The sequence below is a fragment of the Ascaphus truei genome, chromosome 21, assembly GCF_040206685.1.
Source record: "Ascaphus truei isolate aAscTru1 chromosome 21, aAscTru1.hap1, whole genome shotgun sequence".
Taxonomy (NCBI): domain Eukaryota; kingdom Metazoa; phylum Chordata; class Amphibia; order Anura; family Ascaphidae; genus Ascaphus; species Ascaphus truei.
Window position 1 is genome coordinate 5,168,619 of NC_134503.1, and position 12,597 is coordinate 5,181,215.

Below are 12,597 nucleotides of genomic sequence, written 5' to 3' on the forward strand. Positions count from 1 at the left end.
TATATTATATATATGTAGCTGGTGTACATTATATATTATATATTATATATATGTAGCTGGTACTCAGGGGTCTTTATAAATCAAATGATAGGTTTATTTGTATTGAATCTGCAAAGAATCAATGTTTCGGTCCTCTGTTGGTAAAAGAAAATATATATATATGTGTATGCATGTCTTTATTTATATAGCAGAAAGATAAATAAATTCTGCACACTAATAAAAAATCAAAAGGGGATACAACTACCGGTGCACCTGGTTCAGGATTCTCTGTGTCAATCCAGGGTTAACGAAATGAAGAAAATCAGATCTCCACGGATTTGCTCAACAAACTAATTTATTGCCAATAGACTTGACGTTTCGGCCACACAGGCCTTTCTCAAGAGCAGAAATGGCATGACCATTTCTGATTTTCTTCATTTTATTTATACAGCGCCATTAATGTACATAGCGCGTGACAGCAGTAATACACGTGACAATCATATAAATAACAAATAATACATATAACAGATCATGGGAATAAACGATTCAGGCATAAAAGTAACATTTAGGAAAAGGAGTCCCTACCCCGAAGAGCTTACAATCTAATTATATATATATATATATCCTTCATCAACCGGTGGATCGTCAAGGGCTGAATATAATGATTACATACTGTATATAGATATAAAATAAATGTGCAAGCTAAACTTCACTGCTGGTAATATTCTGACTAATTAAAAAATATATTGATTGTTACATGTTTTGGGATTTACAAGTCATATGTAGAGCAGGCCCGCACAGTGGCTCTGCAGTGTGCACATTAGCTGCATTGTACACTATGGCCCTGATTGCATGCACTCAGCCATGTCTCAGTGCTCAACCTGTCAATGACCACATGCCTTGTCAGTCTATTGCCGGTCTCCCAATGACTGGATACCTGGCTTGTCAATCACGGATCAACCAATCAGCAGGAGGCAGGCTTTGTTGCTGATTGGTCGCTGGTTGCCTGGGGCTCCTCATTGATTGGATGGCGTGGCCTGCGAGTGATCGAATTGGTTGAGTTGCTGGGAGACCGGAAGTATTGTGAATGTGGAGTTTCCACGCGCCCCTTTAGGACTCATTGGGCGCTGCAGCGCAGCGGGGAAGTCGTGGCGTTGGTCACCTCGTGGGGGTGGTGTGTCCGAGGCTGAGGGAGGGAGGAAGGAAGTATCCGTGAGTACCCGGGTGGTGTGTGTATACATATACTCATTGTCTCGTTCGAGGTTATTCCATATAAAGTGGTATATATATTGTGTGTATATATATATATATATATATATATATATATATATATATATATATATATATATATATATATATATATATAATGTATATGTATGTATGAGTGTGTATATATATATATAAATATATATATATATGTATGTGTGTATATATATATATACGACTATTAAGGTTATGGTGGGTAAAAAAAGTGACTAAAACCCTCCACAGTAAAGCATAAATTTACTGTGTGTGTGTGTGTGTGTGTGTGTGTGTGTGTGTGTGTGTGTGTGTGTGTGTTCGTGTGTGTGTTCGTGTGTGTTCGTGTTCGTTCGTTCTTCCAAGCAGGGAAAAAAGGCAGCACTCCAGAGGACTAATATTGGATTTATTTAAACATTATTTTATTTCACTTTAAATAAATCCAATATAAGTCCTCTGGAGTGCTGCCTTTTTTTCCAGCTTGAAAGGAGAATACATTGCCTCATGGATCATGGCGTGCACCTGAGGCCATTCCAAACAAGGGGTGCAAGTGAGTGCACCTATTTTCTATACGATTAATTTATTTTATATATATGTGTGTATATGTATATGTATGTCACTTAATGAAGCTGTTTGCACTCATGGTCACATAGAAATCCTGATGCTTGTCCCATATGTATAACATAAACATATAGCTAACCAGAAGCTGGTCCAGCGACAGAGAGACAGCATACAGAGGTTACAACTCCAAAGTAGTGTATTGAAAATTCAGGGCAACCCTGAGGAAGGTCCCTCTACGTGGACCGAAACGTTGGTTGCGGTGCCCTGTATTTTCAATACACTACTTTGGAGTTCTAACCTCTGTCTGCTGTCTCTTTGTTGCCGGACCAGCTTCTGGTAGCTATATGTTTAAATAAATAATGATAGATATCTATATATATATCTATAGATATATATATGATATGATATAGATAGATATAGATATATATATATATGATATATATATATATAGATATCTATATATATATATATATATATCTCTCGCAGAATAAAGGAGTTCTTCAGTGTCTGCGATTTCTTATAAACCTAGTTTTGTTGTTGTTACTTTCATTATACAGTTTCTGACAGATCTAGGGATGAATCCCACTTTGCTCTGATTTTCATTTTGTTCTTTAGTTCTGTACAGTCAGAATAACACCCACCCATATCTCCTTACATAATGAGCTGCTTTTCTTTCTTTGATTTGCTCTGGCAAATAGCTGCTGTTATTCCTGGAACTGTAACATGGAAGGTATGCGAGAACACCGCAGTGTAAGGGAATCACTATATATAGCAGCATTGCTGGCTGTTCTTTGGCCATTTGGTGTTTTAACAGATGGGCCCTCCATTCTCTACTTAACCTCGGTAAGGTCACCCTGGCTGCTGTCTGTCAGTGGGTGGCACTTTAATACCTCTGCTAATATTATGAGTTTATTTTTTTTAGTTTTGCCTTGAAGCCTGTAAATAGTAAAACTGTGAAGATAGGGAGTGATGGGAGGGGTGAGATTGCCCTGGAGAAACTGCTGGTCCATTTTCTAAGCTGTCACAGTTAATTCTCTGCATTGCAGACTTGAAAAGAATACTTAGTGCAGTGATATCTAATCCGCTCTGAAGAGCTGTGAGAAATGCTTCAGAGAGAGAGGCACATTATACATTTTAAATCAGAATGCTACCAGTCAGTCAAAACATTTGATACTTCTAGGAACAATGTTGATTAGGCTGCATAACTTTACAAATGGGGTTAAATAAACAGGAATTGGGCTGGAAATGCAGGAGGGAGGGCAGTCAGATATCAGAACAAAGAAAAGCAAAACATTTTGATGAAAGTGAAGGCTGCTGCCTGGAGAACTTGTGTGATATGAAGAAATCTGCTTGGCCAAACATGGATATTGGATATCAAGTGAAACTATGGGAGAATATAAATTTGGAAGCCATTATCGTGTAGCAGCAAAGCAACATGTGGCATCGACAGGCAGGGATGAAGAAGTCCATTTTCAATGGTTTATCTGTTTGTGAGAGGCTGATTCTGTCTCCTTTATACGCCAGCTGTTCCATTATGATGAGTGAGCTGGTGGAGGACGAGACACAGTTCTACTGTAAAGCGAAGAAGTACTGGAAGAATGTCCCTGCCACTGTAGATGGGATGCTGGGAGGGTACGGTCATATATCCAGCGTTGACATCAATGGCTCCAAAAAGTTCCTGCAAAGATTCCTTCGAGTGAGTATACACGGAGCAGCGAACTGCATACACGTGCATTTAAATGCTCCTAAAATTACAGACCAATCTATAAACGTGTTCTGCATTATCTTCTATATAAAGCCACAGAATATAGGTCAGGGCAGAATATAGGGCAAAGGGAACACTTTGTTACCAGTAAAGACTACAGTGTAAACCACCAAGAACCATTTAAAAGGGCACCCACTATGCACTTAATGGTTACGGTACTTTAAAACATCACTCCATTGTCCCTTGTGATCACCATATTAAGGAAATTGTTAAGAGGATTGTGTATTCCAATAACATACTATATCGGGCTCTGTGTTATTGTGAGACCTGCACACATGCTTTATACAATGCTGTTTTGTTGGTATAGAATTGTTGCAGCTAAAACTAGATCAAAGCAGAGTAGTCCTTGAAATAAGACCCCGGGAAAGTTGGTTTCATTCACGATACTTATCACTTTTTCTGAAGTAATGTTTTCGTAACTGCACACAACTTCTCCCCACAATCAGAGCAGAAAACTTCACCCGGCACTCAGTTGTTGAAAATTACAATAAAAGTATTAGTGTGTAAATATACAATGCACACCCAAGGTGTAAGAATAGATCAAATACTTGTATACAACCAATGGCAGCGTCTCAACCTAAATGATCCTCTCTCCTCGGTTCTTAGTAGCAGTTTTGTATAATGGTCATCGATAGATACATGAAAAAGAGAAAAACACAAAGCAGTGCAATCCTGTATAAAAACATTAGTGGGGGGGGGGGGGGGGGGGGTGTGGGGAACCTGATAGACGAAAGCTCGTTAGGAAATGCACTATCTCCCCACAATCGGTAGAACATAAATGCATTATGTTTCTTACCCATTCAGATTCAGTGTGATACTGCTTACTTCAATAAGTCATTTCTCTACCGGTCTAACCATAGTAGCACTGCTGCCATAACCCAACTCTTGTTTCTCGTGTGCAAACCCCACGTAGGATGGTGCGCACAAGACGGGCACCTCGTACGCCTTAGACTGTGGGGCTGGAATTGGCAGGATCACAAAGCGTCTCTTGCTGCCCATCTTTAAAACGGTGGACATGGTGGATGTTACTGACGACTTTCTAAGCAAGGCCAAGACCTACCTCGGAGAAGACGGAAAGCAAATTGGGAACTATTATTGCTGTGGCCTGCAAGACTTCAACCCAGAGCCAAGTCGCTATGATGTTATCTGGATCCAGTGGGTAATAGGTGAGGACAATATAAGTTGTGTAGCATTTAGCCACCGTCTCTGCACAAATCTCTAAGTGTGATTTGATTTTAGTCGTTCCTTTACTGTCTGCATACACCCCCTTTTTTGTTTTTTTGCCACGGCAGGGCATTTGACAGACAGTCACTTGGTGGACTTCTTGCAGAGGTGCAAAAGTGGCCTGCGACCAAATGGAATCATTGTCATCAAGGATAACATGGCCCAAGAAGGTGTTGTCATGGATGATGTGGACAGCAGCATCTGCAGGGACATGGACGTTGTAAGAAAGATCATCAGACAGTCCGGCCTCTCTATTTTGGCCCAAGAGAAACAAGAGAACTTCCCAGAGGAAATCTACCATGTCTTCTCTATTGCTATGCGATGAGTTTCTGCCCGGGAGCAGTATACAGCATTTTGAACAAGATTTGTCCATTACTCTGAGCACCTTCTAACTGTTCTGCTTTGCCAAAAAAAGATATCCTAAGCATGCTGAATTGCAGGGTTTCAAGGAGGTGAGCTGCCATCAGAGACAGGATGGATTTTTAGAAAATTAAATAACCCACAATGATTTAAAAGAAGAATAAGCTTACAGGCTGACGTAACTTGCGGTGGAAGAGAGGCAGGAAAGCCTGATGTGCGATACTAATACTGTATGTTACAAGTGTGGTGGAACGGTATCGGGATATAACAAAGGTATAGCCGCCTGCCTGGATAGTTTGATAGCCATAGCCAATGAAACCCTGTGTTCATACAATGTCCTGCTACACCTCGCAGAGCCCTTGGCAGCAGAAGTGCTGAGGGCACTGTTTGTTAATCCAAGTTTAGATGAATGCTTATGAATGACATTGAGTGACTTCTGTTTGTTGTTTGCCAAAAGATGTGCCGGGCCAGGCAGGGCTTACATGGTCCTCTCAGGTTGTCGACGTGAACCCTTGCTACAAAAGAAATGGAGGTGCCTAACTAAAATGCATTGTACCTCGCATACGTAACACAGGGCACCCGTCCCAGACTGCAAGGGGTAACACATTTTTAATATAATAAATTATTTTTTTGTTTTTGTAACGACTCTACACTAACTGTTTTATTGCCTTATGCAATGTAGATTTGTTTGGGATAATACTCTTTGGCCTTCGCAGCTGTAACATTTATCCTATTAAATACACCACGGTGCAGGATACACTGAACCTATCTCCCCACTGTCAAAATAGCCCCTTTGAATATGCTACTTATCTATAACCCACGATGCAAGCAGTACCTTACCATTCAGGAGCTTTGCTCTTTATTTTTGTTTTGGTTTTTTTAATAACACACAACTTAAAGGGTTAGTTTTCTTGGCTGTGGGCACCTCACTCAATGTTAACCACGTGTGGAATCTCTCGCTTGTGCAATGATGTGACGCTGTCATGAACCTGTGGTGACAGCTTCACCTTTTGTCACAGAGCGCACCTTTTTCCAAATTTTTTTGGTATTTTTCCACAACGAGAAGAAAAACAGTTGTTTGTCACTGACCTGGATCGTGTAATTAATGGCACGGTGCCAAAATGAATAAACTACATTAATACAATGGTCAGAAAGAAGACAGAAGGCATGGCTTATTCAACTGATTGAAAGCAAATCGGAAAAAATATAATTAAAGCAAACACAACTTAATTTGGTATCTAGAAACTGTGTTAAGTAACCATACAACATGACAAAGGTTGTCACTCAAAGCAGGGGAATTCTTTGACAGATACAGCAATACGCAGACTAATTTACAGACCAGTGGCATAGTGGGTGAATGTTACACATAAAATGTGGATACTCTGGCCTTATTAAATCAAGGCAGGGATGTTATGGGATACTTAGGGCCTGGAGAGAAATTCTCTCTCCGAATATTTACAGAGTAAAAGACAAAATGAAAAAATATATATATATAATCTCCATTTGCATGTCTTAGACAGGTCTGCAACCCTGCCTTTCATCATTATCACCCAGCACACAGTGCTTCCACTGCAGCAAGGGATTCTGGGAAATGACATAGAAATGAGCACACAGTGCCACCCTTTGCTTCAAAACCATTAACATGGTTCCCTATGGGCTTAAGTTTGCTTTGAGCACAGCCAGGTTTAAGATGCATAGCCAGTAAACCCACCCGCAGAGCCGTTTTGACCTTAATGGGTCTCATCAGTGATATATACACATACCCACTGCTCAATCTACTGTCTGGTGAAAAAAGCCAAGTTAATTTATTCTAAATAGTTTAGTGAGGCTGATCAAACCTGTTCCTATAAAGCTAAGAGGGATCTGATGTATTTGGATCACTAAATAGGAAACGTAAGGATCAGTGTATTTTTAACTGCTGCAAAAGTTCTATGGAAAATGGTCTGCAAAGCTCCGGGTCACACGAGACGATTCACACGAGCGGTTACAACCCAATAGAAATGTTGATCTCATTCTTGAGCATCTTTCACAATGCAGACGATGCATAATACACCATGAATAAGGTGTCTTCACAGAAAGTTACAGCCATTACAATGACGTTAGTGTGTTCAATAACAGACAAGCTCACTGGAGAGAGGTTTATTGGAATCATTTCACCTTTTTCCAACACAGTCAAATGTGAGCAGGTGGCAAGGATCTGGAACGCTCTGTTTAGAATCTTGGATTGGAGGCATAATTGTGCATGCAGAAGTGACATCTCAAATCGCTGGCAGCGAGGGGATAACAGCACTGCTTCATGTATACAACATGTTGATAAACATACCAGTCCTCATGGGAAATACTGTGTGAATCTGCACTAAGTCACAAACATACAATGGATTAATAGATATTTTATTATTTTCTGCTTCTGCGCTGCAGAAGCAAATGCTTCTATTCTGTGGTTGTATCAAAACCACACGTTCCAGGTTAAGGGAAATGATGGACCATAATGTCATTTTTTAAATAAGATATCTGTTCTGTAGATTATACATCTCCCTCGTTGGAACTGGAAGCATTGTGATTGATGAGAAGATACCATTTCAGCCTGTCTGGGAGGGGCAGGACTTTCACTTTGACATCAACTGGCCATGGCCTGAGCCACTGGCGGATGTAAACTCTACATAAGTGTTTCAGGGTAGGGGGAGATTGCTCGAGTTGCTTCAGGGACTGGTGCAAAGCGGTCACCTTCTCTGCATGAAGTCTGCAATTGGCCGTGTTGATCTCAAAGTTTCTAGGCAGTTTGATTCTGGGAGAGTTGGCCATCATGAGGTCCAGGGCACATTCTGCTTTCTGCAGCAGGTCGACAGAATCGCAGTCATCGCAGTTGCCTAGGTAACTGCACAGCCTTTCAAAGACTATGTGGAAGCCGGACCAGCAGGAAGGCCCATGTTGGGAGCAGTTGTAAGAGGCTCCAGATTCCAGAAGGAAACAGAGGAGGGGAAAGTGAAGCTTGAAACTGTTGAGGCATGTGTGGGTGAGGGACTCATGCGATGGACACTCGCTGGGGTCAGCACCGTGAGCCATCAACAGCTGGCTGACGCGGAAGCAGAAGTGGTTGATTAGCTTTGCTTCCTCTTGATCAGCTCCCACAGTCTCTCCAAGCAGAAATATAAGGCATGAGAAAACGGTATCATAATCCTTTGTTGTGGCCTTAACGTCAGCACCTTTAAAAAAAATATATATAGAAAATATCAGGTGTCAAGGGCAGTATCTACTAGTATATTTCTCTAAATCAATCTTTCTAGCTAATACGTCCCAGCCTCCAGTTGATCTAACAATCTATAATCCAGTCACTCACTTTACCTACCTGTAATTGTGCATGTATAAACACAATGTGTCTATCCCTTTCATACAGGTTATATACAAGTGATCTTGTATACTGACACTAAATCACTTCGTAACACAATGATCACTATAGAGCAAACTTGCCATTCTATTCTTATGGTCAAAAAAATGCTCCAATCCCAAATAGATTTATTTTTTTAGCCAGAAATAATGAAGCAGTTAAATCTCTCCATTAATGAGCAGCTAAAGACTTGATCATTTAGCCAAAGTAACTTACTAGGCAGCTTCTCTTTCCTGAACCCGTATCAAGCCCACACATACACCAATTAAGAATGGATCCATGTACTGGTTTTAATCTAGTACATTATCTCACAAGATGCATATTGCATTGGTCACTACAGGTGAGGCCTACCGTTAGAAACCTGCTCAGTTCTTGACGTGATTAGAGGAGATGACAGACGGAAAAGAAGCTCGCACCAGGGCGCACTTACCTCCCTCCAGCAGGAGACGGATGTTTTCAGTGTTGTGAATCTGAACTCCATCACTGCTGGCCAGGGCGTGTAATAATGCGGTCTTCCCTGCCAAAAGGAAACATGTTCAGCATGAAGACTTGTATAGACAATGTCACAGTGATAAGTAACCCAATAGTTATATTCCGAAACCCTCTCTAATAGCGTGTCTGTTATCAGACGCATTGTAAATCCTTCTGTATTTGGTAGAATTTTCAAATGACCTGACAATTGCAGGGAACGCTTTAGGGGTGCCCGGGGAACGCTTTAGGGGTGCCCGGGGAACCCTGTGTAAAAAAAACTGGAATAGAATGTACACTTTCTCTGTAAAATAAGCTGTTCAGTTAGCTTTCTCTGCCACTATGTCCCTCATAATTTCCACTTTATTCATATAAATAAAAATCACACTTGTGAGCACGTCTCAGACAGTTCTGCAGCCCTGCTTTTCCCCACTATCTCTTAGCATACAATGCTTCCACTGCAGTCAAGGATTCTGGGAAATGACATGCAAATGAGCACACAGTGTCACCATAATAATGTAAATCACATCCTATATTAAGAATGCAGGCTCACGTTCAAAATATATATATATATCACACTCTCTCTCTCGCTACAGGACCACAAGGCACTGACCGTTTCTGTCGGCTGCATTTACATCTGCCTCAAGGTCCAGTAGACGCTGCAAACAAGGGAGACGCTCTGGTTCTTCACTAGCCAAGTCCAAGGGGCTGCTTTCATGGATCTAAATGTCAGACAGGCTTCATTTACTCTGAGGCAGGTATACTCCTACACAGACTGTATATAGAATATTTCATAATAAGGAATATATAATAATTACGGGTAACAAATGCTGGCCATCTTTTGTAAAATAATGCAAGGACATATATATAGCCTCTGGGGTAGTGGTCACTCACAAGGTGTTAAAAGTCAAGATCACCTTATCAGACACATCTGAAATTCCCAACACTCCATTTTTGTATAGTGCTCAAACCTCTATTGCTAGTGTTTAGGCCTATACAGAACACGCACAGTGTGCACCTAGGTATTATTATTATGTGAGTATAACATTTTTCTATCCCATGAGTAGATAAGAGGGGGCTCTCACCCTGTCCCTTTTGTTAATGTCAGCTCCGCTGTGCACTAGCAGCTCCACCATGTTAGGCTGGTTTCGGAGGACAGCGATATGCAGAGCTGTGTAATACGTCACAGGATCTGCAAGAAGCAGCAAAGGTTAGAAGTGTGAGTTCATGAATTCATTGTATTACAATGTAAGCAGAGCTAATGTTTATATAGAGGTTTATGATAAATGTCTGTCTAAGCCTAGTAGTGGAGGCCTTTAGGATCATTACTTTAAATCCACAATCCCACTGTATGTATTTATACACAGTTTGTGAATGAACCAGGGGGTCCCCAGGAGCTGAATTGCACTTTTCAGCCCCCCCAGTTCCAGAGATACTTACAATTTGTTGACGCCGGCTTGTTTTTAAAGATGGCGCCCGCACTTACCCGTTGCGGCTTCCTATTGGCGGCTATTTTACTTTCCCAGGCAGGTAGGAGAACGGCAATGACAAGTATTTGGGGAGCGGGGAGGGACCCCAAAGCTCAAAATAGCATTATTCAGCTCCAGGGGACGCCCCGGGTCAAATACTGTAAAATAAACGAGCAGCCGGGATTGGTGCAGAATGATGCAGGGACACACTACTCTTCCATTTGTTTCGTAGCTTACACGGAAGTGGGTAATGTGCAGTCGCATTAAGTTTTATTGAAGTCACAGCCGAGATCATTAAGCCGAGAAGTATGTCTGATAATACATATTATGAGTCTTGCTCAGCCTTTGTGCTCATAATAAGGCTGATTATAGCTGCACATTAAAACGGTGTTTTGGTGAAGACGGGATGCTGTGTGTAACTTTAAATTTTCCCTTAAACAAACTGCACAGTACACTGCAGTCCCAGTGAAAACCTCATTAGAATTTTACCCCACATATTTACCTTCAAAGCTGAGATTAGCCCCATAATGCAGGAGGGTTGCAGCCGCAGGCACTAGTCCCAACTCAGCCACTTTTAGCAGTGAATAGCTCACCCCCTCCTGATAGAATGGGGCCCGGACCTGTCTTTCCAGCAGTTCATTCAGAGACAGAAACTTTTCACTGTCAGCCGCCAGGTAACTGAAACCAAGCAGATAAAAAAAGTCAGCGTTACATTACCACCAAGAGCTGCTGGTCAGTTGACAATGTCGCATTATTAGACTCTTCTTCGTTACCGGTCTGGGGTGTGCGTCACCTCCGGCTGCTCGGGGTCATGTACACCGACAGCTCCCAGGATCTCATCAACCAGGGGCTGGTATTCAAAGATGATCCGCCGAAAGCCGTGTAGGAATGGCATGTCAACAGCTGGACCAAAGTCGTCTACTTGAGATGCAGCAACATATACAACTGGTAACTGACCAATCAAATGAGAGAAAGTGTAAGACAATGGTGGAAATAAGTGCAACAAATATAGAAGCCCACAATAGGGAAGGAAACTCCTATTGTGGAGAGATGACAATCGTATACATCTCTCTTCACCTAAAAACACAAACTTTCTCAAGGAAGCATTTCAATAGCCAGTGCTCATGGCTGATGCCTCCACCCACACTTACTACCTACCCATTGTGGCCAAGCATTGCCTGCTGTTTCTGTAACCCTCCTAACATACCACTTAGATTGTAAGCTCTCCGGGGCAGGGATTTCCTTATGGTCTGATTTTAATGGTTGATGCATTTATCGGATTGTAATTCAATAGTGGATTGTCGCACGTGAAACGCTGAATACATCGGTGGCCCAATATAAATATCCATACATGATGTGCTTCAAATGGTATCCATATACACACCTCCCACAGATTAGGGAGCCTCCCTCCACCAATAGGCAGGGTGGGGGGAGGCCCAGTTTCCTGGGTGTGACAGCACCCACCTCCCATAACCCAGTGACTCCTTGCCTTCCTCAGGGCATTGTGACGTCACACTACCATGTGAAAATGAAGCTGACATCCAGATGATGTCACGCCCGCTTCGCTTTAGCCCCCCCACATGGCGCTGGAAAGATTATCGCTACATTGGCCCGCGCAGCGCTAACGGCTTCTCACCTGCACCCGTGGGATCCTAGCAACCAAACCGGAAGCGGATGTGGACAGAGCGTGGGAGGCGTCATAATGGCAGGAGGGGGTAGTGCCTGGAGGACTCGGCTCTACCATAGAGAGGCGAGGAGGCTGGTGTGGGTCCGCGTGAGAGACTCTCCGGCCAGCAGAGGGCAGTAGAGAGGATATGAGTACTGGCAGGGAGGGGGGAAGACCTGGAAGGGGCTTTAGGGGCAATCCCTCATAGGACCAAATATAACTCATGTCAGTGAAATGAAAGGGCTCTCACCTGGGCATCTTATGGCCTTTTTACTAAATTCCTAACACTTACTAGTATTTTTACTTTATATTTTTTAAAGACTTTGGAGGGGTTTGATTTCCCCTGGCTGTTCCCTTTTGATTGATGTCCCCCCCTTATCTTTATTGGTTGTTTGATAAGGGGAAAGAGAACTCTTGAATTACAACCCCCATTCAGAGGCACCGAAGAAATTCAACTGTCTTTGATTGCACCTTTAACGCA

At 42.2% G+C, this 12,597-nt stretch overlaps 2 protein-coding genes across 7 annotated transcripts; one reads left to right on the top strand and one right to left on the bottom strand.

Annotated features, from left to right (window-relative positions):
* The first annotated feature begins 1,049 nt into the window (after positions 1–1,049).
* NTMT1 (N-terminal Xaa-Pro-Lys N-methyltransferase 1) lies at positions 1,050–5,770 on the top strand. 3 transcript variants are annotated; one of them, XM_075578687.1, is made up of 4 exons: positions 1,050–1,191; positions 3,304–3,475; positions 4,458–4,710; positions 4,837–5,770. In XM_075578687.1, the coding sequence occupies exons 2-4, from the start codon at positions 3,314–3,316 to the stop codon at positions 5,091–5,093; spliced, it is 672 nt and encodes a 223-aa protein (XP_075434802.1). In that variant the 5' UTR covers positions 1,050–1,191; positions 3,304–3,313; the 3' UTR covers positions 5,094–5,770. The 3 variants fall into 3 exon arrangements, with proteins under 3 accessions (XP_075434802.1, XP_075434803.1, XP_075434804.1); XM_075578688.1 differs by lacking the exon at positions 1,050–1,191 and adding an exon at positions 1,680–1,768; XM_075578689.1 differs by lacking the exon at positions 1,050–1,191 and adding an exon at positions 2,604–2,622.
* Positions 5,771–7,502: 1,732 nt separating this feature from the next.
* ASB6 (ankyrin repeat and SOCS box containing 6) lies at positions 7,503–12,149 on the bottom strand. 4 transcript variants are annotated; one of them, XM_075578679.1, is made up of 7 exons: positions 12,087–12,149; positions 11,224–11,402; positions 10,953–11,128; positions 10,067–10,173; positions 9,595–9,703; positions 8,944–9,030; positions 7,503–8,331 (listed from the first exon to the last, which is right to left on the bottom strand). In XM_075578679.1, the coding sequence occupies exons 2-7, from the start codon at positions 11,343–11,345 to the stop codon at positions 7,652–7,654; spliced, it is 1,281 nt and encodes a 426-aa protein (XP_075434794.1). In that variant the 5' UTR covers positions 11,346–11,402; positions 12,087–12,149; the 3' UTR covers positions 7,503–7,651. The 4 variants fall into 4 exon arrangements, with proteins under 4 accessions (XP_075434794.1, XP_075434795.1, XP_075434793.1 ...); XM_075578680.1 differs by lacking the exon at positions 12,087–12,149 and adding an exon at positions 11,940–12,077; XM_075578678.1 differs by lacking the exon at positions 12,087–12,149 and adding an exon at positions 11,970–12,076.
* Between the last annotated feature and the right edge of the window lie 448 nt (positions 12,150–12,597).

Coding starts and splice junctions, on each gene's coding strand:
- NTMT1 (XM_075578687.1), top strand. CDS start 3,314: ATGATGAGTGAGCTGGTGGAGGACGAGACACAGTTCTACTGTAAAGCG. Junction 3,476..4,457: donor TCCTGCAAAGATTCCTTCGA/GTGAGTATACAC, acceptor AACCCCACGTAG/GATGGTGCGCACAAGACGGG. Junction 4,711..4,836: donor CTGGATCCAGTGGGTAATAG/GTGAGGACAATA, acceptor TTGCCACGGCAG/GGCATTTGACAGACAGTCAC.
- ASB6 (XM_075578678.1), bottom strand. Junction 9,704..10,066: donor ACATTAACAAAAGGGACAGG/GTGAGAGCCCCC, acceptor TCTGACATTTAG/ATCCATGAAAGCAGCCCCTT. Junction 8,332..8,943: donor CCGTCTCCTGCTGGAGGGAG/GTAAGTGCGCCC, acceptor TTTTTTTTAAAG/GTGCTGACGTTAAGGCCACA.